Source organism: Ovis aries, chromosome 19, assembly GCF_016772045.2.
Source record: "Ovis aries strain OAR_USU_Benz2616 breed Rambouillet chromosome 19, ARS-UI_Ramb_v3.0, whole genome shotgun sequence".
NCBI lineage: Eukaryota > Metazoa > Chordata > Mammalia > Artiodactyla > Bovidae > Ovis > Ovis aries.
Window position 1 is genome coordinate 39,288,956 of NC_056072.1, and position 25,644 is coordinate 39,314,599.

Below are 25,644 nucleotides of genomic sequence, written 5' to 3' on the forward strand. Positions count from 1 at the left end.
TTTTCTAGAGGGCAGGGAAAAGCTGAAGCTGTAAGAGGGTGATTATGTCGGCCCTGAAGGTGAAACTATGCCTACCTGCCTGGAGACAGAGGATTCAGTAATTAGCGGCTATCGATAAAGTGTGAAAATGACAGACGGCCGCTGGCATCTGGTACCAGTATCAGCTCAGCAGCTCCCAAGCCATAAAGCGGATCTGCCAGGGAGCACCCTGACACCAGCGTCTGACTCATTTGGGGCCTCCTTCCCTCTGCTTTTGGCAGTGGTGGAGGAGTTGAGTAGCATGGTTGTTCCTTGGGACTGAGAGGAAAGCCTTCTTTACATGGTGTTGTCATGCCTTTCCAAATCTTAGAGGCTTTTCTGATTTCAGGTCCCGGGAACGGTGTGAAGTGCTCACTGGCTAAGTTGTGTCCGACTCTACGTGATCTGATGGACTACAGCCTGCCAGGTTCCTCGGTCTGTGGGATTCTCCAGGCAAGAATACTGGAGTGAGTTGTTATTTCCTCCTTCAGGGGATCTTCCTGACCCAGGGATCTGAACACACGTCTCCTGTGTCTCCTGCACTGCAGGCGGATTCTTTATCATGGAAGCACTGGGGAAGCCTGGGAGAGGTGCAGAACGCTACTCCAAGTGCCTGGCCTAGCTCCACCCATTACAGCACCTAGTCTGGGCTAGATTATAAATGTCTCAATTGTGCCAATTCTTGTAGCAAGCATTCTTTTACTCCTGGCCACCTGGCATGTACAGATTTGCTCCATCCATCCATTCCAGCATTTCCTGTGGAGCTAACAGTGAGCACTGTACCCACTCTCTAACAAAGAAAAAGCAACACAAAACAAAAGAACAATTTTACCACTTATGGAGCTTGTAAGGTAGTGGGAGAGCTAGGTATTAGGGGAAAAAAACACACAAGTGAATGTAAAATTTCGATGTTGAGAAGTGCTACAAAAGAGTACCAATGCCTTGACAGTATCTGGGCCGAGGCACACTGTCTCACGTAAAAGTCAGGGAAGGAAATGCGATTATCAGCTCCATGCTACAGAAAGGAAACGGAGGCTTAGATATTTACCAGAGCAAAGACATGTAGGAGTAAACGACTGGTCTGGAATTTGAGTCCAGATGTGCTTGACTTCAAAATCTACATTCTTACCCACCGGCCTTATATTGTCTCCCCATTCATTCATTCAACGAACAGTAACTGTTTGCTTATGTTTAGGAACTGTCAGGTCCTGTTGATTCAAAGATGCACAAAATCCGCAGTCTAGGAGGCTCTACCATCCCCATCAAGTGGGTTCACTGACCCTCCCTGGGAGCAACCCTGTGATCAAGGCCTCAGCAGCCCCTGCCTTGAGGACTTAAGATAACCTGTCAAAAGTAAGCCAAGCAGATAAAGAGAGTCCAGTGATGCCTTTCAGGAAGATAAACTTGATCTTTAGGAAGGGTATCTGCTTGCCGCAAGGACGTTTAGTTTTAAAGCTCCTTCATTCAGAGAAAGAGTAATAAACTGTGCTGCTCAAGCCACCTGATGACATTTAAAAACAGAGGCCACTGCTTGCGGATCCATAGGGGAGCTGGCAGTCCCTCGTGAAATATAAAGAACACTGTATCTGAACACAAAGGGATCTGGGTTCACGCCTCAGTTCTACTGCCTTTGCTGGGAGGCTCTGGATGACCACCTGTTCTCTCGGAATCTCAGATACCTCATCTGTTAAACAGTAACACTGCATTTCTCTCTTTGCTTGCCCCCACCAACCCTCCATCCAAAGTGTTAGTAAATATTAGAGACTCTACAACAAAATGCAACCCTAACAGACAACTTTTACCTTTATCCGGATTGTCCTCATCCAAGCAATGTCATCCTGCCAGGAGGAGTATTTCTATCAGCCTCCAGCTGTCTTGCCAATTTCACCCCATGTCCTCTGCAAACATTTCTCACCTAACAGTCAATGATGGGTTTAAAAACCTGGTCAGATGGTTCCACAGCCCTGCTTAGCACCCTTCAAAGGCATCCCATGGTTATAGGAACACAGTCTTAAGTCTTCCCTTACCAAGGAAGGTCTTTCAAGATCTTGCCTTCACTGGTTCCTATGCCTCAGGCAGGGCCTTTGCAAAGGACTTTTCTCTCTCAGAACTTTGTAGACTAGCCCACCAGTTGGACCATAGAGAAGGCTGAGTGCTGAAGAATTGATGCTTTCAAACTGTGGTGCTAGAGAAGACTCTTGAGAGTCCCTTGGACTGCAAGGAGATCAAACCAGTCAATTCTAAAGAAAATCAACCCTGAACATTCATTGGAAGGACTGATGCTGAAGATGAAGTTGTAATATTTTGGCCTCCTGATGCAAAGAGCCGACTCGTTGGAAAAGACCATGATGCTGGGAAAGACTGAAGGGCAGGAGGAGAAGGGGATGACAGAGGATGAGATGGTTGGATGCCATCACCGACTCAATGGACATGCAAACTGTGGGAGACAGTGAAGGACCAGGAAGCCTGGAGTGGTGCAGTCCATGGAGTCACAGAGTTAGATACAACTGAGCGATGGAACAACCACTCTATCAAGGGAAGCTTGCTTCCCCACGGCCTCACTACACTCTGCCACTCCTAGCAAAACACCCAATTTGATCTGCAGAAGAATACCAGAGCTTTATCATTGGTTGACCTGTTCGTTTCTTTCTTCCCCTTAAAACTTAAGCTCCATAAGAGACTCTTCTCCCTTGTTCAGCCTTATGTCTCGTACCTAATACTTGTTCATAGTAGATGCTCAACAAATATTTGACAAATGAATGTGAATCTTGACAAAGGCTGTTTTGAGGATTAAATAAAACAAATATGAATGGAAAAGGCCAGTATAGAATCTGGTCCATGAAAACCTCTATGTAACCATAGGTGCAGCAGGCACAGCTCCTAGAGAAAGCTCTTCATTGTAGATGAAGTTGCCCGAGACATGAAAAGAAATTCACTGCCTACAAACATGAGCCCAAAGTAGTTAAAGCTATGGTAAATGTCAAGTGTCAACTTTATGCCAACCAATCAAAGGAAACTTTTACCAACTCTACCTATTCACATAAAATTAATCATCATGGGATATCTGAGCATGAAAAAGTGTTTGATAGAACATGATATGACCTTCAATAGCATGAGAACCCAGAATCTGAGAGAACAGCATTGAAACATATACATTACCATATGTAAAGTAGACATCCAGTGGTTGTTTGATATATGACACAGGGAACCCAAGCCAGTGCTCTGGGACAACCTAGAGGGGTGGCATGGGCAGGCCGGTGGGAGGGGAGATCAAGAGGGAGGGGACACGTGTAGATCTATGGCTGATTCATGTTGATGTATGGCAAAAACTGTAATATTGTAAAGTAATTATCCTCCAATTAAAAAGAAAAGAAAAAAAGTATGAGAAGCCAGGATGTTGGACAGTCTTAAAAAACCAGCTGTATTTTTTTTTTTTTTAACTTCTTTCTTAATCACTTTCAAGATGGGCATGGCAACCTACTCTAGCATTCTTGCCTGGAGAATCCCCATGGACAGAGAAGCCTGGTGGGCTACGGTCCATGGGGTCACAAAGAGTCAGACACAACTGAGCCACTGAAAACAACAGAATAGGAATTTCCCTCCAATTAAACAAAAAGAAAAAAAAAAGTATGAGAACCCAGGATGCTGGAGAGTCTTAAAAAAACAGCCTTATTTTTTTTTTCTTTTTACTTCTTTCTTAATCACTTCCAAGAATAAAAAGTAACAGCTAGTAATAGTTACTTTTTAAAGAAAAGTGAAAGTGAAAGTTGCTCAGTCATGTCCAACTCTTTGTGACCCCATGGACTATATACATCCACGGAATTCTGCATGGCAGAATACTGGAGTGTATTCCCTTCTCCAATCTTCCCAACCCAGGGACTGAACCCAGGTCTCCCACATTGCAGGCAGATTCTTTCCCAGCTGAGCTACCAAGGAAGCCCAAGAATGCTGGAGTGGGTAACCTATCTCTTCTCCAGTGGATCTTCCCAACAAAGGACATGAACTGGGGTCTCCTGCATTGCAGGCAGTTATCACCTGAGTTACCAGGGAAGCTACTTTTTAAAGAAGACAGGTAACAATCTTCTAAGGGGCTGCATTTAAATGTTATTTTCCTTATACTTCTCTATGCTGAAACTTTCTAGAAGTACTAAGGTAACTTTTGGGAAGAGTTTCTAGGAGCGCAGCTGCCTACAAAGGAATTAAGTGCTCATATCAGAATTTCTTTTATGAAGATAAACTGATTCAAGCTCATTAATCTGGTGAGTGAAAATGATTAAACTGAAAATAGAACAACATTAATATTTTCTCCCAAAATAGCAGAAAACCATGATTTCAATGTCAAACTCTTTTGAAAAGCAACCATGGATTTACTTCGTTGTTTGCTAATTTGGGTGGAAAACGGGATGCTCTTTCTCAGTGTGTTCTGATTTAAAATAGGCTAGTTACTTAGGCATTCTCACGTTGGTATATGTCCTTAAAAACTGCCTTTTAACCAAGATAGGAAGCAATCTTCAGCACTAAAAATATAGCTAACAAAGAGATTCCTCCATCAGCAAAAACAAAGCAAAAATCATTCTCCAAAAACCGTGGCAGTGGCTTTAGGAGACTGGGTGGCACCCTGGCAGCTCACTGTCCTCTTCCTTTGCTTTCATTACATTATACAATGTCACTTTAATTAAGCCATCAAATCACATTATCAGATCAAGTGGTTTTGATCCCACTGTGCTTTGAACAGGTTTCATTACATTAATAAACCATATGTTTCATGTTGTTGGAAGGAAAGTTATTTTTCTCTGTTCGCTGTTCCAAAAGTCTTCACAATAGACAGTGTTCAGCACTTAATCACCGACGTGCTCTTCCGCGAGCTCGGGATGTGTTAAGAGGAACTAAAATGACAGCCCATTAAATCTGAAAGTCTATCCAAGTTATTTACTGACAAAGGGCAGAGTGGTGACTTGAATGTCCCGTGAATAATCACTGAGCCTAAATATTGTTTCCATTTCCTGGAAACTAGAGCTTTATATTTTTTTACAGATGATATCCATTCTAAGTCTATCTCAGGCATCAATAGAAGATTAGATGACTTTTCCCCCTCTTTGGGTGTCACGTGCGGCCATGCATCTCCTGCTCGGGTCTGAAAGCTTGATTCTGCTTTTTCTGTTCCAGTATGTCGGATCATCCTGACAGAAGGGCAGGATGGGGGCACCTTAACTCAGGCAGCCTCCACGGTGCTGCTCAGTGAACACCAGTTGATGATCACAGCCAGCGAAAGAGGGAGGTGGGGCTCAGTCTCCTGAGGCTCTGCTTATACATCTGGAGTGGCAGATGAGTAGATCTTAGGGTGGACTGGTCAGTAAATGGTTACCAAGCTAATAAACCTCTTGCAGTGTCTTGGAAAGGCAGAACCAAGCCATGGACACTTTCACAGTCATAGCCACCATGAAAATACCTTCAAACATGCCTAAGACTGGATTTCTCCATCTAAGTCTGAGCCATCCCCGAGGGCAGGGGTATGTAAACTACCGTTCCGTGGCTAAATCTGGACTGCCGCCTCTTACTACAAATAAAGTTTTATTAGAAGACATTTTCTACACCTACTCATTTATGTGCTGTCTACAGCTGCCTTGATGCTACAGAGGCAGAGCTGAGTAGTTGCAACAAGAGATCACATGGCCCAATATCTGGTCCTAGATTCAAAAAGCTTACTGGGTTTCCCTGGTGACTCAGTGGTAAAGAATCCACCTGCAAGTGTAAGAGACATGGGTTCGATCCCTAACTCAAGAAGATTCTACATTCCACAGAGCAACTAAGTCCAAGGTCACAACTATTGAGTGTACACTCTAAACCCCTGGAGCTGCAACTATAGAAGCCCACATGCCCTAGAGATTTTGCTCCCACTTCTCTCTAAAGAAGCCACTGCAATGAGAATCCCATACACTGCAGCTACCGAGCAGCCCCCACTTGCCACAACTGGAAGAAAGCCCACACAGCGATGAAGACCTGGCACAGCCAAAGATAAATAAATAACGGGATCTTCCTTTGTATCCGCTCTTCTCCACTCAGGTCACTAAGCTCGATAATCCAAGTCCTCCAGGCTTCCTGATAATTGCGAGCACTGGTGGCTGGCTTTCAGCTTTTGGTGCCATGGAAATATCTGAGTTTTCTTGTGGGGGATACAAGGAGGAGCATTTCGTCATGTGGACCATGGTTGTATGATATTTAAAACAAATAGAAACATCATTTAAATGCAGTAGGGAAGAAAGTTCCCTGGTGGTCCAGTGGCTGACTCTGCGCTCCCAATGTAAGGGGCCTGGGTTCGATCCCTGGTTGGGGAACTAGGTCCCATACATTGCAGTTAAAGAGCTCACACGCTGCAACTAAAAGAACTTGCATCCAACAACTCCAGGTTCCACATGTTGCAACTAAAAACATCCAGTGTGCCGCAACCAAGACCCGGCACAGCCAAGTAAATAAACACATAAATATTAAAAAAAGACCAGACACATCACTAGTCATCAGGAAAGTGCAAATCAAAACTAGAAAGAGATACTATTTCATATCCATTAGGATGACTACAACAAAAAAGATATATAACAAGTGCTGGTGAAGATGTGGAGAAATCCGAACCTTCACACGATGCTGACAGGCATGGAGACTGGTACAGCTGCTTTGGGAAAACTGTTTGGCAGTTCTTAAGAAAAAGGAAAACATAGAGTTGCCCTATGACGCAGCAATTCTACTCCTAGGCTTATGTCCAAGAGAAATGATGACATTCACCCACACAAAAATGTGAACATGAATGTTCAAAGCAGCGATATTCATAATGAGCCAAAAGCAGGATCTATCAATTGACAAATGGATAAGCAAATGTGGTATATCCATACAATGATGTATAGTTTGTTCATAAAATGAAATGAAATTCTGACACATGTGCAAATATGGATAAATCTTGAAAATATGATGCTAAGTCAAAGAAGCCACAGACGAAAAAGTCAAGTATTGGAGGATTCCATTTATGTGCAATCTCCCTAACAGGAAACTCCATGCAGACAAAAAGCACATTACTGGTTTCCTGGGCCTGGGCAGGAAGCAGGCATGGGAGAAAAAGGAGTGACTGCTAAGAGGGATGGAATTTCTTTTGGGGGTGACAAAAAGTCCTAAAGTAGATACTTGTGATGATCACATAGCTTTGTGAATACAGAATACCACTGAAGGGTACACTGTAAAAGAATAAACCATACGGCATGCGAATTAAATCTCAATAAAGCTGTTATTTTAAAAACTCAAACAGGGATACTATTCAGCAGTAAAAAGAAATGAGCTACTGATCTACAACATGGATAAATCCTAAAACCCTAAAGTCAAAAGCAGAGTTGAGGTTAGGAGAAAGAACTGACTGCGAACAGGCATGAAGGAACTCGCTGGGGTGAAGAGAATGCTCTGAGAGAGGATGTGGTGATGCCTGCACAACTGTAAGTTTGATAAAAATCACTGAATTGCACATTCACTACATCTGAACTTTATGATATGTAAATTAGGCCTTGAAAAAACCTTAAAAAAAAAAAAAGAACACTTTCTTACATCACTGACAGAACTGTAAAGTGGTACATACAGTCATTCTGGGAAACTGGTCAGTATCTAATCAGATCCAAACATACATGTATCCTTTAGGCTGTAGTCATTTTACGACAGGGTGCATAACCAACAGAGACGTGTCCACATGTTGGTTAAAAGGCATGTTCAAGAACTTCCCTGATGGCTAACACTCCACGCTTCCAATGTAGGAGACCCGGGTTTGATCCCTGGTCAGGGAACTAGGTCCCAACATGCTTCAGTTAAGGGTTCCCAGGCCATAACTAAAAAGATTCCGTGTTTAGCAGCCAAGACCCAGCACAGCCAAACAAATCATTAGAAAAAAAAAAAAAAACTTTCATAATTACCAAAACGTGAAAATAAATCTACAACTTCATTTATATTAAAATGGGTAAATTCAGGTACAGTCACACACTGAAATTCGGCCATAAGAACAAATTACAACTACGTGAAATAGCACAGGTGACTCTTCAAAGCAGTGTAAAGCAACCGAAGCAAGACACACACAAGAACTTGGTGAACAGATTCTATTTATATGAAATTGATAGGAGGCAAGACTATGATCATGGTTATCCTTGGGAATGGGCAGTGACTAGGAATGGGGAGAGCAACGTGCTTTGGGAAGCTGATGTGATGTTAGTTTCTGGATCTGGGTGTGTGTCACTCAAATATATTCAGTTTCTGAAAAGTTATCAAGTTGTATGCGTGCTGTGTGTGCACTTTTCTGTAGCTTATACTCCAACACTACGATAAAAAATAAAAAAGAAGACTGTGTCTACACCTCTGTCTCTAGAAAGATCACAAAACATTTTAATATTCAAACATCTCAAGAGTCAGCAACGGATGCACACCATGATCACTGTAACCTTGGAAGATGAAGAACTGATTCCCTCTACGTAAGGATGGGTCCTTGGTTCTGCTCAAAATCAAAGAAAGCCCATTCGGTGGAGGACACCGCCCACTCTGACAATTTAACACAATGGAAACCAGTTGCTCTCTAATTTCCTTGGGTAAGAAGGACTATACACCCTCTCTGCACAGCTGGTATATCAGATGGTCAAGCCCATTTATTAGGAAAGAACTTTGTAACTGTCATAACGTCAGCATTTCCAAGCTACCAGATCCTATACTCACTTGTGATATAAATTCCCCATCCTGCAAATGTCCCACCTCTTGCAACATAGTCAGCCCTAAAAGTCCTCCTTTCCCTAAGCATGTTCTCTTGGGAGAAAGCTTTACAGTTTGGCCGTTTGCTTTATTTTTAACTTGGATTGAAAAAAAAAAAATTGGCCAAATGAGGTTCTTCATGCCAGTCCAATCCAAGATATTTTACAGGTTTGCGTGCTTCTCAACCTTCCTGCTGTTCCCAGTTGATAAATGATGCCCTTGACAAAGTGTCAGCCCCAAATTAGTTGATTCTCAATTATGTCTTGATGGAACCTGGCCAGACTAGCTTCTTCGCACCATCCTCTGACAGAACTACACCAACAGGAAGGAGATGATCACATTGTTAAAACTCCCTTTCCTCTTCTTTTAGCTCCTTTACAGATACATGAGCCTGGAAAATGGGCTCATTCTTATCATCAAAGGGCACATCAATGCAGTTATTTCTGGAATATCAACTCACTCCTCTTGTTCCTATAAAGGTCATATGCCAGTAAACTGGTCCCTTTTATTGGAGGGAGGGGTATGTACACTCCTGAAATAAAGCCCTTGCATATAACTCACGACGCTAAAAATACCACAGTCTACTGTCAACGTCAATAAATGACAAATGCTTCCCACATCACCCAAGCTCACTATTTCAAAGGAGAGAACTGATTTGGGAAAGACCCATCTCTTCAAACCCAAAGGAAATACCTTCTTTTTCCTTCCTCCCTTCCAAATACTGGGTCTTTGACAAACCTTATTCCTCCAAGAGTTTCCTGAGCTCTGTGTTTTTATGACAAATCACAGAGCTTGAAGGTTGGGCTGAGGGTAGAATCAGACTTTCCAATTTCCTGGGAGAGAAATTCATGACCATTTCCCATGAGAAAGAAAGGAGAAATGGAAAAAGATTAGGACACAAGCAAGTTATGAAACTTATGTTTTTCAGATCTGGGAGTTGAACTGTTAAACAATAGATCTAAAAGGTTACATGATGTCTGGTGGAGGTGGAGAGCTGGAGGGGTACTTCTTGCTTAGCATGGAAGTTAGTAAGAAAGCTGAAGACTGGGGTGTTGAAAGCAAGTCTGAGGTCCTGATGTTTGAGCTCAGAGACAAACACCTGATTGCAGCAGGGAAACAGTTAAAAAGTAAGACACCAAAAAGCTTTAACACATCAACGAGTTTAGTGCTGACACTACAAGGTCAAATTACAGAGAGAAGGACTGATATTTCGCTAGTCAAAAGGGCAATTCCGAACATATCTATTTAACTGAAGTTATTCCCACAAATGCTTCTATTTATCACCCAGACAAGTCTCTTTTAGCAGAGAAACATGCTTTTAATGCCAAGTTCCAATTCTTGGCTGGTTCCGAACTCCTTTTCACTTAAAGTAATTTATGATAAGGAAATCTTCCTCTGGGCAAGGGCACTGAATCCAAATGTACCTTTAGAGGCTTCCGTCCCCAGTGGGTTTTCTAAGAAGTCTGTCATGTCATGGTTCCAGGCGTCACGAACGGCAGACTTGTACACCACCCTGTTATTCAGGCCCTGCTGTGGCCGGAAGTTATTTCTCAGATACTCCACCGACTTGACGTGGTCTTGCTGCTCCGTGGTGAAGATGGAATAAAAAGCCTCGAGCTGAACATAGAACCAGAGAAAAGGAGAAAAAAGAAATTTGGTTAGAAGGCTACATGGTCCAAACCCAGGAGGGGTGATGGGAACAAAAGGTGCTGGGAGGTGCCCGAAGTTGAGTGGGACAGACTCAGCCAGACACAGGCTGCCGGCTGGAATCACTGCCAGTGGGCTTATCCAGCTGCGGATTCTTTTCTGTCAACTGAAAAGGAAAACACTTCATTGGAAGGTGCTTAGGACTCTTGCAGCTCGTGTCTCAGACAAGAGGCCGGGTCTTTCTGCAGCAACCCCCTAGCCATCCCTACCCCAACGCCTGGCAAGAATTTCCATATTACAGGAAGCAGCACAGAGTTACATAGTGAAACTGGTAAGTTTGAGACTCAGACTTCCTGGGTGGGAATTCTAGCTCCATGGCTCAACCACTCTGTGACCCTGAGAAAGTTGTTTAACTTCTCTTGAGCTTCAAATCTTCCTTGGTAAAATGGTGAGAATTACTGCAACATCGACCGGATTGGGTTTGCGTCAGCAGTAAATGAGATTATCCATGCGTGGTCATTAAAACAGTTCCAAGAACAGAAGAACTTTAGAAATATTCGCAATTTATCAAAAATTCTTACTAAGTACCTTCTTATATACTAGGGATACAGTTCAGCAGTTACTGTGTTACAAAGTTGACAAGCCCATGATGTGCAGGTTAAACTACTGAAGTTCAACATTTATCAGATGGGTAATCATAGGCAAATTATTCAAGCTTTCTGTAACACAGGTTTCCTCATCTATAAAATGGATACGATACTAGTACTGCCTTTCTTAAGGTTGTTAAAAAGATTAAAATCTATGAAGCAGCCAGTAAGCCCGTCGTAAAGATTAGGTGTCATTATTATTAATATTACTAGGAAACATTTTCCTCAAGACTGCTGTCTACACTTTCAGGGGAAATTAAAGAAAAATTCAGGACTCCAGGATCCTATTTATACTATCAAAAAGGATTCTTTATGGCCCTCAACATTCTGCATAGCATAAAAAAGGTCGTATGGAATCTACAAAAATAGTACAGATGAACCTATTTGGGAAGCAGAAATAGAGACACAGGTAGAGAACACATGTACGTACAGCCATGGGTAGAGGGTGGCAGTGGGATGAACTGGGAAATTGGGAGACATATATATACTACTGTGTATAAAACAGGCAACTAACGAGCATCTCCACAGGGAACTGTACTCAATGCTCTGTGGTGACCTAAGTGGAGAGGATTACAAGGGAAAATAGAAAGCCACTTCCCAAGATGAGATGGAGTGGCTTCCCTAAACTTAACAGGACCAGGAGGTGGTTAAGCCAATGGATAATAAGAGAATTAGGACCGGGATTTCTGGATGGACGTCTTGAAGCTTGGGACAAACCCCAGTGTTTCTCTAACAGCCTCACAGAATGACAGAAAATGACTGGCTTACAGTCTGAAACTCCTCTGTTTGCATGAAAAGGTACTGAATTTACACCGTCAAGAAAAATCATTTAAGTATACAGATTCACTCATCATTCCACCTCCTCTCCCAATTCTCCTGCACATGGAAAGTGATAATAAACCATGAAACCTTTTCTGCTTTTTCCTCAAGGGAATAGAAACAGGGTGATCTTTCACGCAAAAGTAGCCTGTTATTCCCCTCTTATTCTAGTTCTCTACAATTTATAGAACTTCTAACAACTCACGTGGTTGCTATTTAGAATTTGTCTTTCTTCCATTCTTCCTTGTGATGGTCCCTGTTTATGTATCACGAAGGGACAAAGGCCATAAAAGCAGAATAATTAAGAAAACTGGACTGTTTACGCTGTCCACAGGTGGCCTATTCAGATGAAAATAATTGGAGGTGCAGAAAGGGAAAAATCAGCTCCACCTAGCAAGGTGCACACACTTGGTAGAGACTACCAAGATCAGAACTGCAAGCGTCTCAAAGTGAGAGGAGCTTTCAGGATTTTCTCAGAGAAAATAACTCCTAAAAATTACATGAAAGGAATTAACAAAGACCTTCTGGAGGCAGTCAAGGGAAAGACCAACCAACATGATGAAAGGGAAGGCGCACACTCCCGTGCGGAAAGGTTAAAGGAAGAGGAATTGTTTCGCCTGAAGAAAAGGCGAGTAAGGAGTAATTTGATTAAAGGCCTTGTATGTGAAAGATGATGACCAGCCCTTATCCACGTCCAGAGAAGGCCAAATAAGAGAAAATTGGTTTGCATTAAAGCCTTAAGAGACGTGAGCTGAATAGAGGAAGGAATTCCTTAACTTCAGGGTGATTTTTTTTTTTTTTTTTTAAAGAAGAGTGGGCTGTCATACATAGCAAGTTAGACCAGAAATTTTTTAGAAGGGACAGCCATCTGTCATCAAATACTTTTATCTCTGGGATGCCAGGAAAGGATGGCCTGGGAGACCCTCAGCAATGTGACTCCAAGGTTTGTTTATTTTCTCAAATACTTGCTTCTTTCACAGCTCTCTTTTAGTACTCCTGAAAAGTTTATTTCTGATGCCTCAGGAAAGAATTAGTCATATAACTGTAAAAAGAGGCAGGTTCTGATTTCAACACAGCAGTGATTTTGCTCAAATTGCTCTTATAGTTTAATGACATGCAATGGCTTAAAAGCTCAGCCACATCCTTGTCATTAACTCAACTTGCCTGAAGATTTCAAAGGAAGGATGTGATGGTTCTGAGAGTGAACTGATGACCTGGGTGATATTATATTGTCACCTGGATCATAGCTTCTCTTGACAGTCGCATAGAAGAGGAAAAAAGGAGGACAAGCTTAGCAGGCTCATCAAATGTCCTTCGGTATTGGCAGCGTTTACTAAAACCCTGTCACTCCTCTCAGCTGGATAAAAACTGTCAGTGGCCTCTCCTGCTGGTGACGGGCATGCTTGGCCATTGAGTGGAAGCGTCCATGGTCTCCAGACTGGCAAGGGGAACCTAAATTTTTCACTTGGGCAGGAGGTCAGCGGTCATCTGGACCAGACAACTTCTGCAGCTCATCACACAGCTGCTGAGTGTTGTCCCTCAGTCCTTATCCTTGCCTTGAAACCCACAGTTGCTAAAGGTAACCCTGGCCACCACCAGGACCCTGACTTTGCTGGATTCCATGGGACGCTATTCACAGCGCAGGCGGTGATAGGAAGGTGCCTCAAAGAGTTGGGCAACAAGGAAGCCCTATGTAAAGCGCCAGGCATAGAACAAACTGCAAAGCTGCGTCTCTCCGGCCTCTGATTGGTCCACACATTTGGTGTGTAAACTGTTCAGTTCTTCTAGATCTAGTTAACTACATTCTTCTAGATCTAGCTAACACAGGGATCCTTCTAAAAGGTACACAGGGATCCTTCTAAAAGGTACACAAGATCCTTCTCAAATGTACCTTGGTCCAACACCTTTAGACAGGTATTATCGGTAAGCATTTTCCTGCCTGGAATAACTCCTGACACAGAAAAGGTACTCAGTAAATATTACTGTCATTCGTGCACGCATCAGTGCATAAGTTGTGTCTGGCTCTTCTGCGACACCAGGGGCTGTAGCTCACCAGGATCCTCTGTGCATAGGATTCTTCAGGCAAGAATACTGGAGTGGGTTGCCATTTCCTCCTTCAGGGGATCTTCACAACCCAGGGATCAAACCCAAGTCCTCTGCGTCTCCTGCACTGGCAGGTGGATTCTTTACCCCTGTGCCACCTGTCATGACTATTATTATTTTGTGAAGAATGTAGTAACTATGATTGTGTGCTACGCTTACAACAACCATAAGAAGTTCTCGGCAGCTTCTTTTTCCTTTTCTTTCTCATAGTATATATAGACATATATATCAACAATGTACGTTATACATATATAGTAAACAATACATACGTAGTTACGTGTATAATGTCATTATAATGTGTCTATGTATATGTATCATGAATATTTGCATCTTATCAAACTTATTATGTGCCAGGTACCTTTGTCAAGCACTTCATAAACACTGTTTTGCTAACTTTGTCTTGGCTCAAAATAACACCATTACAGTGACATTATTCATAATATTATTATGATATCACTAACACTAGAAACTAATACTTACTGAGTATTGATTAGGCACAATGTGCTAAGAACGTTATCTGCTTTCTCCTACTTAATCCTCATGTAAATCCAGTACTGTTGGCGGTATTATTGTTTTTTATTGTTTTGTATTATATTGTTTTGTCTGAGCAGGAACTTGGGCTTAGAGACATTAAGTCTCTTGCTCAGAATCACACAGAAAGTGAGAGGTGAAGTGAGGATTAGAAGCCTGGGTCTATGTGACTCTGGTTTTCACACTTTCACTTACTTTGTGCCACATGAGTAACAGGGCTTCAGTATTATTCACTGAAAGAGAAATACTGTAGTGGACAAATAGAATTTGATGTTAGTACAGACGACCCTAAACCATTCCTTTTAGCTGCCCTCCAAAGACCCTACCATGCAGCACACCCACTACTGCCATTTCACTACTGGCAATATACATCTATTCACATTTTTCTGCACTCTGGAAAGACAGAGTCTACAACCCAACACAGGAAGAATCAGGAACTATGAACAAGACAGGAGGTGCAAAGAGAAAAGAGAATTCACCTCACAGAGCCTGAACTTTTCTTTCCCTTATTCTTTTCCAGAGGCACGTAATAAACACACTTGGATTTACCTTGAATATAATTAACAAACTCTTTATCATTTAGGGAAAATAAATGAAAGTTTTTATTTCTGTAATATTAAATTGACTTTTTAACTTTTGAAGTGAACATGTAAAACATTTCCTTCTTTTATCCCTGCTTGGGGAGTTGTAATTGCATTTTAACTGGTGCTGTTTCAAGAACAATTTTAACCTTGAATTGCAAATGTGCTGGCTGGAAGTGTATATAAATCAATTCAACTTAAGTTTTTATTGTAAAAATATTACAAAGAATAATTAGTTTTTAATCTGTCAGTTTGAGTCAAAGGAAATTTGAAAACTATTCATACTGTTTGTAAGATCTGGTCCATAAGATGTGGGAGAGGACTATCATGGTTGAAGGGGGCAAATGAGAGAAAATCAAAAGTAATGTAATTACTGCCCATGGAAAGGCTGATGTGCACGATATTTTATAGGCTGTATATAGAATGGCAATTAGAGAAAGCCAGACGACTCTGGCTTTGTCTAATAATAATTATTCTTATAAGAATAATAATAAACTCCAGGGTAAACATTGTGATCTATAATGTTGCACCTAAGGTCATGGGGACGTGAGTTTTGTCATACATTTAAGAGGTATGTATGGCTTGGCTGCCGCATGAGTAAATAAGATAATAATGAGGGAATATGAAATTCCCAGTAGCCTGGAGCATTCACAGTTTTACTTATTGAACCATGGCTATAAAACTAAAATCTGAGAATGTTCCATGTCTGCAGGCTGTGCTCTCTCCCTGCAGCTATGGACAGTTTTGGGTGAAGGTGATTATAGAAGGGCCTTCTACAGAAAGAAGATTTAACCATAATTTAACAATGAAACCTACCTGTTATGGGCTAAAGTAGCATCTTCACTCACTATTAAAGGAAAGTCTTTATTCAAATCACTGCACGTTGCGTAGTGTTGGATAGAAACTTTTTGAATTACGTGATTCCTCAGTTGTTACGGCCTTGAGATAAATATGAGAGGCCCAACCATCAGCAGTCACACATAGCCATTCCGCTGGAAATGTGGCTAGTCCTACATATTGAAATGATAGTATTTTGGATACACGAGGTTAAATAAAACATATTATTAACATTAATTTCACCTGTTTATCTTTAAATATTTTAGTGTGGCTATCAGAAAATTTAAAATGATATATGTGGCTTGTTTGTTGCCGCTGGACAGTGCTGTCTGAGTGGTTTCAGCAATTTAAAAAAAAAAAGGCAACAAAGCAACCCACCTAATATCTCCAAGTACTTCCTGTGGTGCCAGGCACTAGTCTTGAGCATATCCTACATGCCCTCCATCAATGAATGTCTATAATGACTCCATAAAGTAGGTATTATTATTATTTCCATTTTACAGATGAAAGTTGAGGCAGAGTTAGTAGGGTAATTGATTAACTTGGATGAAGAATATAGCCAAAAAGGCAACAGTTTGGCTCCATATGGAACATGGTCTTAATTCAAAAGAGTTGCTCTACTCTATGACAGGGACAATATTGGTTGCAATTTTAAAAAGTCATGTCACTTAAAGACCCTACATACACACTATTAAAACTAATACACGAATTCAGCAAAGTACAAGGATACAAGATTAATATTCAGAAATCTGTTGTATTTGTTTACACTAACAGTGAAATGCCAGAAAGTTAAAAAAAAAATCCATTTTAAAACTGCATCAGAAAACAAAACATCTAGGAATAAACCTAATCGTTAGGTGAAAGACCTATATGCTGAGAACTATAAGACACAGACAAGGGAAACTGAAGACCCAAAGAAATAGAAAGATATCCCTTGCTTATGGACTGGAAGAAGTAATGTTTAAATGGCCAGATTACCCAGAGCAATCTATAGATTTAACATGATCCCTATCAAATAACCCATGACATTTTCACAGAACTAGAACAAATATTCCTAAAGTTTATATGGAACTACATAAGACCCTATATTGTTAAAATAATCCTGGAGGGGTGGGGGTAAGAAATCAAAGCTGGAAGCATTATCCTCCCAGACTTAAGACAATATTACAAAGCTACAATAATCAAAACAGCATGCTATTGGGATAAAAACAGATGTATGGATCAACAGAACAGATGAGAGAGCCCAAAAGTAAACCCATATGTCAATGGTCAATTAATCTACAACAAAGGAAGCAGAAATAAATAAAGGGGAGAAGAAAATCTCTTCAGCAACTAGTGTTGGGAAAAGCTGAACAGCTGCATGTAAATCAGTGAAGTTAAGACACACCCTCACACAATGCACAAAAATAAACTCAAAAGGCTTAAAGACTTAAATATAAGACATAACACCATAAAATTCCTGGAAGAGAAAAGAGGCAAAACATTTTTGGACATTAATTGTAGCAATGTTTTCTTAGGTCACTTTCCCAAAGCAAAATAAATAAAAGCAAAAGTAAACAAATGGAACCTAATTAAACTTAAAAGCTTTTGCATAGCAAAGGAAACCATCAATGACACAAAAGCACAACCTATGAAATGGGAGAAAATATTTGGAAACAATGTGCCTGACAAAGGGTTAATTTCCAAAATATACAACTCAACGACAAAAAAACAAATGACCCAATCAAAAAATGAGTAGAAGACCTAAACAGACATTTCTCCAATGAAGACTTGAAAGATGCTCAATATTGTTACTTATTATAGACATGCAAATTTAAACTACAATGAAGTATCACTTCACACTGCTAAGAATAGCTATTATCAAAATGTCTACAAATAATAAATGCTGAAGAGGGTGTGGAGAAAAGGGAACCTTCTTACACTATTGGTGCAAATTGGTACAGCCACTGTGGAAAATAGCATGGAGGTTCCTCAAAATACTAAAACTAGAGCTACTATATGATCTAGCATTCCCACTCTTGGGAATATATCTGGAAAAGACAAAAACGAATTTGAAAAGACACATGCACCGCAATGTTCACAGTAACACTATTTACAATAACCAAGTCATGGAAGCAACCCAAATGCCCATTAATAGATGACCAGTTTAAGCTGTGCCCCCCTTCACATACACACAATGGAGTATTACTCAGCCATATAAAAGAATGAAATATTGCCATTTGCAATGGTATAGATGGACCTAGAGAATATCATGCTAAGTGAAGTAAGTCACAAACATTAGATGATATGACTTATATGTGGAATATAAAAAATAATACAAATGAATATATATACAAAGCAGAAATAGACTTATAGACATAGACAACGAACTTATGGTTACCAAAGAGAAAAGTGGCATAGAAGGATAAATTAGAGTATAGGATTAACAAACTATTGTACATAACCAGGCACGTAACAGGATTTACTATGTAACATAGAGAACGATACTGGACCTCTTGTAATAACCTATAATGGAAAATAATCTGAAATATATATATATATATATATATATATATATAAAACTGAAGCACTTTGCTGTACATCTGAAACTAGCACAATATTGTAAATCAACTATGAACTCCAATGAAAAATCAACTAACTTCAATTTTTTAGAAGTCATGCAAATAAATAAACTAGTCTTTTTGATAGAACCTCCAAGAAGCACTTCAACAAAACTGATGCTCGGAGAGATTATATGCAGTGTCATACTTCAAACTATAGAAGCCAACAGCCTTGGAAAGTGAAGGTTGGGACAGTCAAAGTATCACCATCTGACAGCCACTGTTCGAGAATAAAACATATCCTAGACAGCAGACTAAAAATCATCATGTTCCCTGACTGATCATGAATACGAGGCAGGGACCCATCTCAATGTCCTAGTCCCTGTTCCTTTGGCCTCCTACGCCAGACTGAGGGTACCACCGTTTTGTTTGGGTGACAAAATCATGGTTGGATTTTTGCCTGATATTTACAGTCGACCTGAGTGGAGCCACAAAGCCATGCTGACTGCTGATCAACCAAGCCAACCAACGTGATTCCATTACCTACACCACATTCAAATCTAGATTATCACAGAAGCCAGTGTTAGAGCTCACTGGCTATAGGGTTGGTTTGAATGCCCAAGGAAACCCACAAAAGAGGCTCATATTTACTCAGAAAGACATCCACATCATACAAGTCAACAGGAGGGCTCAGCACTCTATTTTAGCGTGAACCTGCTCTCCTTTTCACTGCTGACAGGTCCCCACCCTGTAGAAGAGAAGAGCCTTTGGAGAAAAGGAAGGATGAATGACTAGGAAAGCTTTTTTTTTTCCCCCTGACAGAAGCAGACATGGAATTCTGTCTACTTGTCTTCTCTGAATTGGCCATTTGCCTTTCTGAAATGAACATTCTGTGCTAACTACAGAAAGAATGTTGGCAGGCTCAAGGTGGGAAGGGCTGAAACGATAATACTTGGATGGCTAACACTTTCCTGTCTGAGGACTGACACAGCGGTGACCTCCACTCAGCTCTCCAGCAAGGAACCAGTGCGGCCACATGAAAATGAGTTGCTTCCTCCCTTGGGAAACAGGAAAGGATATATGAAGCTGTGCTTGATGCAAGTGAAGCATTATCTAAAGGCGGCTCAGAGGCAAGAAACTGGGGAGCCAGTATGACTGCTTTATTTCATCACTATTCTCTCGAAACAATAGTACCTACAGAGAGGTCATATACTGAAAAATCTCAGGGGGAAAAAAAAACTCTTTCATTATTTCTCTTTGAGAATATGAGTTAGCAGAGCAGAAGCATAAAAAGATGTTAACAAAGCACTTTTTAAGATACCCAGTTCCCAAATGTCAAAATGCTTCTTATTGACAAATACTTGACAAGACATCCAAGCCTAAAACTCTGTCTTTTGTTTAAGATTCACCAAACTGCAATAAAACCCAGTATGTGTTAAAGGTCTATTTCACCTCAGCCAAACAATTACCCCTCTATGCCTCCCTCTCACACGGCACTCTCCAAAAAAAAACCAAAAAAACAAAAAAAGCCAAACTTGAATTTTCTAACCTCATTATCTCAAGCCTTTATATCTTTGAAGACAAAAGCATTTATCTTAATCGACAAAAAGGGTCCCTTTTCAAAGCTCTGGCCCCCGCCCCGAACCTTGAGGATATAAATATTTGGACTGCAGTTTTCTTACATTTTAATAAAACAATGCTGGCCTCACCATGAGGAAGAAAATTTGTTTTATATTTCATTATCTCCTTAAAGCTAGCAGATCCTGTTCAGCAACCAAATTGCTAGTCCTTCTTTTTTCATGACAATGGAATTAAAAGCAAAAAAAGAAAAATCTGAAAGTAAAAGGTCTGCCAACTGTAGTAAGGCCAAATTAACCTGTTTCCCCTGGTCACACAGCACCTACTGTTTCTAGCAGGATCTCTCTCCTTCACATAGGTCCTTCTAGATAATCTGCTCCCTTCCCACCTCCCTCCCTGCCCAGAATGGCAACAAACACTGATGTCTCAGGACACAACCAGCACCTCTGCTGATTTATGAAGAAATGGACACAAGATCAAGGCCATCCAACTTGCTGTTGGCCAACTTCTACTCAGATCTATCTTCCCAAATACTTGACACAAGACCCAGACCACTAACAGCTGGCAGCTCGGTGGTGCTGGAGAAGACTCCTCAGAGTTGCTTAGATGGCAGGAAAACAAACCAGTCAATCCTAAAGGAAACCAACCCTGAATGTTCATTGAAAGGGCTGATGCTGAAGCTGAAGCTCCAATACTTTGGCAGTTGATGTGAACAGTCAACTCGAAAAAGACCCTGATGCTGACAAAGACTGAGGGGAGAAGGAGGAGGGGGCAACAGAGGATAAGATGATTGGATGGCATCACCAACTCAATGGACATGAGTTTAAGCAAACTCCGGAAGACTGTGAAGGACAGGGAAGCCTGGTGTGTTGCTGTTCATGGGGTTGCAAAGAGCTGGACACAACTTAGCAAATGAACAACAAACCATATCGGGCTCCAATCCCCTCCAAAGAAAACCATACTCGAACTGGGAGAGAGAGATGGCACCAGAGTTTCGCAAAAGGACAGAATCACAAAGCTGTGGCAGAAACTCTTAAGATGTAAGAGCTGGCCCCTAAAAGAGAGTAAAACTCTTGTGCCTCACTTGCTAGAAACAGTCCTGGTCATGATGTCTTCATCTCAGGATGTCCCTACTCTGGTTTCCTTCAAATATTCCCTCTACTGAAGTGAGTTACTGTTTCTGATACCCCAAACAGCTCTGACCAGGACACCATCCAATTCTATTTCTCCCACTCCCTTTTCTGTACTCTCTGCCCTTGTTATGAAAATCTCTGGGCATGAAATTCCCATGCCAGCCAGGTTCTTAATCTTGTTTCCTGTGTCTTCTTCTGTTATATTAATTTATCATGTAATTTGAAAACATCCCCCTTCATCTACATTAGCTTCAACCTGAGCTGACCAACTTTAAGGATGCATTTGTATGGATGTCTCTGATATTAATGTTCCATTTTTCAAACAGTCCTGAGTCAACGGCTCAAATCCACGCATGGTCTTACAAATCCTACCAATCGTTCTTGGTCCTATTTTATGAAATCATGGAGTAGAAATCTACTCTTCTTTTACTGCAATACACATTGCTGCTGCTGCTGCTAAGTCACTTCAGTCGTGTCCGACTCTGTGCGACCCCACAGATGGCAGCCCACCAGGCTCCCTCGTCCCTGGGATTCTCCAGGCAAGAACACTGGAATGGGTTGCCATACACATTGCATTTTTCATCAAAAACAATATTTCCCCTCTCTTTTCCCCTTCCATCTATTAATCTTCATGGGGTGAGGTGATGTCAAGACCTCTCACCCTCTGGTGGCTCCTCTTTCTCTGATATTTCCCCCCAATCTCATCCCCATTTCACCAAATTCCTACCCACAGTTAAGAGTTCAGCCTTAAAAACACTCTCAGAAATAAATCACAGCAGGATCCTCTATGATCCACCTCCCAGAATTCTGGAAATAAAAGCAAAAATAAACAAATGGGATCTAATTAAAATTAAAAGCTTCTGCACAACAAAGGAAAATATAAGCAAGGTGAAAAGACAGCCTTCGGAATGGGAGAAAATAATAGCAAATGAAACAACTGACAAACAACTAATCTCAAAAATATACAAGCAACTTATGCAGCTCAACTCCAGAAAAATAAACGACCCAATCAAAAAATGGGCCAAAGAACTAAATAGACATTTCTCCAAAGAAGACATACGGATGGCTAACAAACACATGAAAAGATGCTCAACATCACTCATTATTAGAGAAATGCAAATCAAAACCACAATGAGGTACCACTTCACACCAGTCAGAATGGCTGCGATCCAAAAATCTGCAAGCAATAAATGCTGGCGAGGGTGTGGAGAAAAGGGAACCCTCCTACACTGTTGGTGGGAATGCAAACTAGTACAGCCACTATGGAGAACAGTGTGGAGATTCCTTAAAAAATTGCAAATAGAACTCCCTTATGACCCAGCAATCCCACTTCTGGGCATACATACACACCGAGGAAACCAGAATTGAAAGAGACACATGTACCCCAATGTTCATCGCAGCACTGTTTATAATAGCCAGGACATGGAAACAACCTAGATGTCCATCAGCAGATGAATGGATAAGAAAGCTGTGGTACATATACACAATGGAGTATTACTCAGCCGTTAAAAAGAATTCATTTGAATCAGTTCTGATGAGATGGATGAAACTGGAGCCGATTATACAGAGTGAAGTAAGCCAGAAAGAAAAACACCAATACAGTATACTAACACATATATATGGAATTTAGGAAGATGGCAATGACGACCCTGTATGCAAGTCAGGAAAAAAGACACAGATGTGTATAACGGACTTTTGGTCTCAGAGGGAGAGGGAGAGGGTGGGATGATTTGGGAGAATGGGAATTCTAACATGTATACTATCATGTAAGAATTGAATCGCCAGTCCATGTCTGATGTAGGGTGCAGCATGCTTGGGGCTGGTGCATGGGGATGACCCAGAGAGATGTTGTGGGGAGGGAGGTGGGAGGGGGGGTCATGTTTGGGAACGCATGTAAGAATTAAAGATTTTAAAATTAAAAAAAAATAAAAAAATAAATAAATTAAAAAAAAAAAAAAAAAAAAGAGTTCAGCCTTAGCCCACCAGACTATGACATCTGCCAGGTCACACTCAGAGAGACACAGTTCAATGTAGGGGTTGCCAACACGGGTTTGCAATTTGACAAACTCAAGCTTGTTTTTCTGGCTGCAACCTTCATTGACCATGAACCCCTGAGCATGTTATCCAACCTCTCCATGTTTTCCTTATCTGTACACCTGTGTGCAATATACCTAACCTTCAATGTTGTTTTGCAACAAAATTGATTGCATGTTAAATGCCTATCACACAGAAAGAGCTCCATTGGTGGCATTTTTTTCTTTCATTTCTTCATGTATACCAATTTCTCTTTTCTGAACTTTGGGGAGGTTTAGTAGCTCAGAGCATGACCTTGGGGTCAGACATCCTGGCCTCGCAGCTGGCTGTGTGACCTTGGCAGATCACTTCACTTCTGTTGTGTCTCTTCTGCAAAATGAAGGTACGAACAGCACCTACCTCCTAAGACTGCTCATGAAGACTAAATGAGTTAACGCATATAAAGAGCTCAACAGTTCCTGGCATAAGGTCTCATCATCACAGACGGTGGCTTTTATCTGCTCAAGACTGAATACTTACAAGATATCCACTTTCATGCCTGCTATTCTCTCCAACTAAGTTCATTTGTGGCTGAGCAAGCATGTCTTATATTTTACAATTCTCGGGTGCAAAAATATGTAAAGAATCAGTGAGAAGCAAAGGATACCAAAAAACAAAATCGTTATCCTGGTTATACTCTAGCAACATCATCAGGTTAAGTCAACACAAAACAAGTTAAGTATGGAAGCCCTCTGGGGGCTCAATAGCTACCTGGTGGTAAGAGATGGGGACGGGTCTCCGGAACACTATCCACTCCACAATCTCGCTACACGGTGGGGTCGTCAGAGAACCTGTGTACCTGTAATAGCTCCCCAGGGATGCAGGCAGGAGGTCCCGGAGGATGAAAGGATCCAGAAAGGTCTCTTTCTCTGTTTGGGAGAAGAGGGAAAAGAAAAGCACAGTGGTTAAGTCCTGCTACACGGCAGACACACAGTCAAAACCCTTGGCATCTGGTGCCGCGTCACGAGTCTTGTGTTTGTTTACATCCTGAGAAGCACTAGCATTTGGTGGTGGGAGAGCCATGGAAAATAAAGCAGCATCTCCCAGGGTGTGTTCTGAGACTTCGCACAGCACTGTGTTTCATGAAAAACAGGTTCCATGGTGAACAGCACCGGGCAACATGCAACCCTCTCTCTTTCCCCAGGAAACAGACAAAACATTAGCACAGCCGCGCCACTGAGCCCAGCAGAAAAGAAACAGACGTGGTTTTGTTTACCTCATTCCTTTCCAACTTTTTTTAAGCTTTCATAAATTTTAATTAATCCACTGTATTTTAAATATTATTTCAATATTTAATCACAGTTAAAATTATTAATGAGATATTTTATATTTTTTTAACTAAGTCTTTCTATTTAACTTTTTATTTTACATTGGGGGGTGCAGCTGATTTAACAGTGTTGTGAGTTTCAGGTGAACAGCAAAGGGGCTCAGCCATACATATACATGTATCCTTTCTCCCCCAAACGCCCTTCCCATCCAGGCTGCCACATAACACTGAGCAGAGTTCCCTGTGCTATACAGTAGGTCCTTGTTGGTTACCCATTTTAAATATAGCAGAGTTGTGCTAAGTCCATTTTTAATGTCTGTTTTAATTTTTTAATTATTTATTGAAATATAGTTGATTTACAACGTTGCGTTAATTGCAGGGGTACAGCAAAGTGATTCAGTTATACCCACCCTTGTTGCATCATAGACCCCTTTTCCATCTAATACTTATGAACTAATAATCAGGTGAACAAACTCTAGGACACCCATGAGATGAAGTAGGAAAAGGAAACCACGGCAGCAATAAACTGCAACTCCAAAGTTGATAATAGTTTCAGTATGGCTTCATCCAAGGCTTACTCAAATCAAAGTGAAATCAAACCAAGGTACGGCCCTGAATTTATAAAATGATGGCCCAGAAAATAGGCTTCTTCTTTTTACAAAAGTGGAGGGGTGTTCTCTTAGGTAGTGGAAATGCCATTTAAGTTGAGACCCAGCACTGATATTGCACAATAACTATGAGGAAAACAAGCGAGAGAAGAGCTCAGTTCCTGTGTTGCAGAGCTGGGATATGAGCCCAGGCACCTTGACACCAGAGCTTGCACAATTCTGATTCAGCTAAAGAAGCTAAAGTTAACTAGGTGAATACTGAACAGGAAAAGAAGAGCATTTTAAGCTGCGTGAACAGCAGGTGCAAAGGTCCTGAGGCCGGAAGGAACAATACAAGAGATTAGGGGACTATATTATAACTCTCCTCATTAGACACAGTAGATCAACTAGCTTCTCGTAAGTCAGAGAAGGTTGTGATCTCCACCTGGCTATTCAAACGACTACTCTGGAATTCCTTTTAGGAATTCCTCAATCCTTTTAGGGCTGTACTGCGGTTACTGTT

The 25,644-nt window shown here is 41.2% G+C and overlaps 1 protein-coding gene across 4 annotated transcripts in view; it reads right to left on the reverse strand.

The window, feature by feature from the left end:
• Window positions 1-25,644, reverse strand: part of PTPRG (protein tyrosine phosphatase receptor type G) — a 774,731-nt gene that overhangs the window by 133,149 nt on the left and 615,938 nt on the right. For all 4 annotated transcript variants that reach the window (XM_060402273.1, XM_027958231.2, XM_027958232.2 and 1 more), the window contains exons 7-8: window positions 23,979-24,136; window positions 10,203-10,395 (exon numbers count right to left, since the gene is read on the reverse strand). In XM_060402273.1, the coding sequence (XP_060258256.1) occupies window positions 10,203-10,395; window positions 23,979-24,136 (351 nt within the window). The remainder of the gene's footprint in view (window positions 1-10,202; window positions 10,396-23,978; window positions 24,137-25,644) is intronic.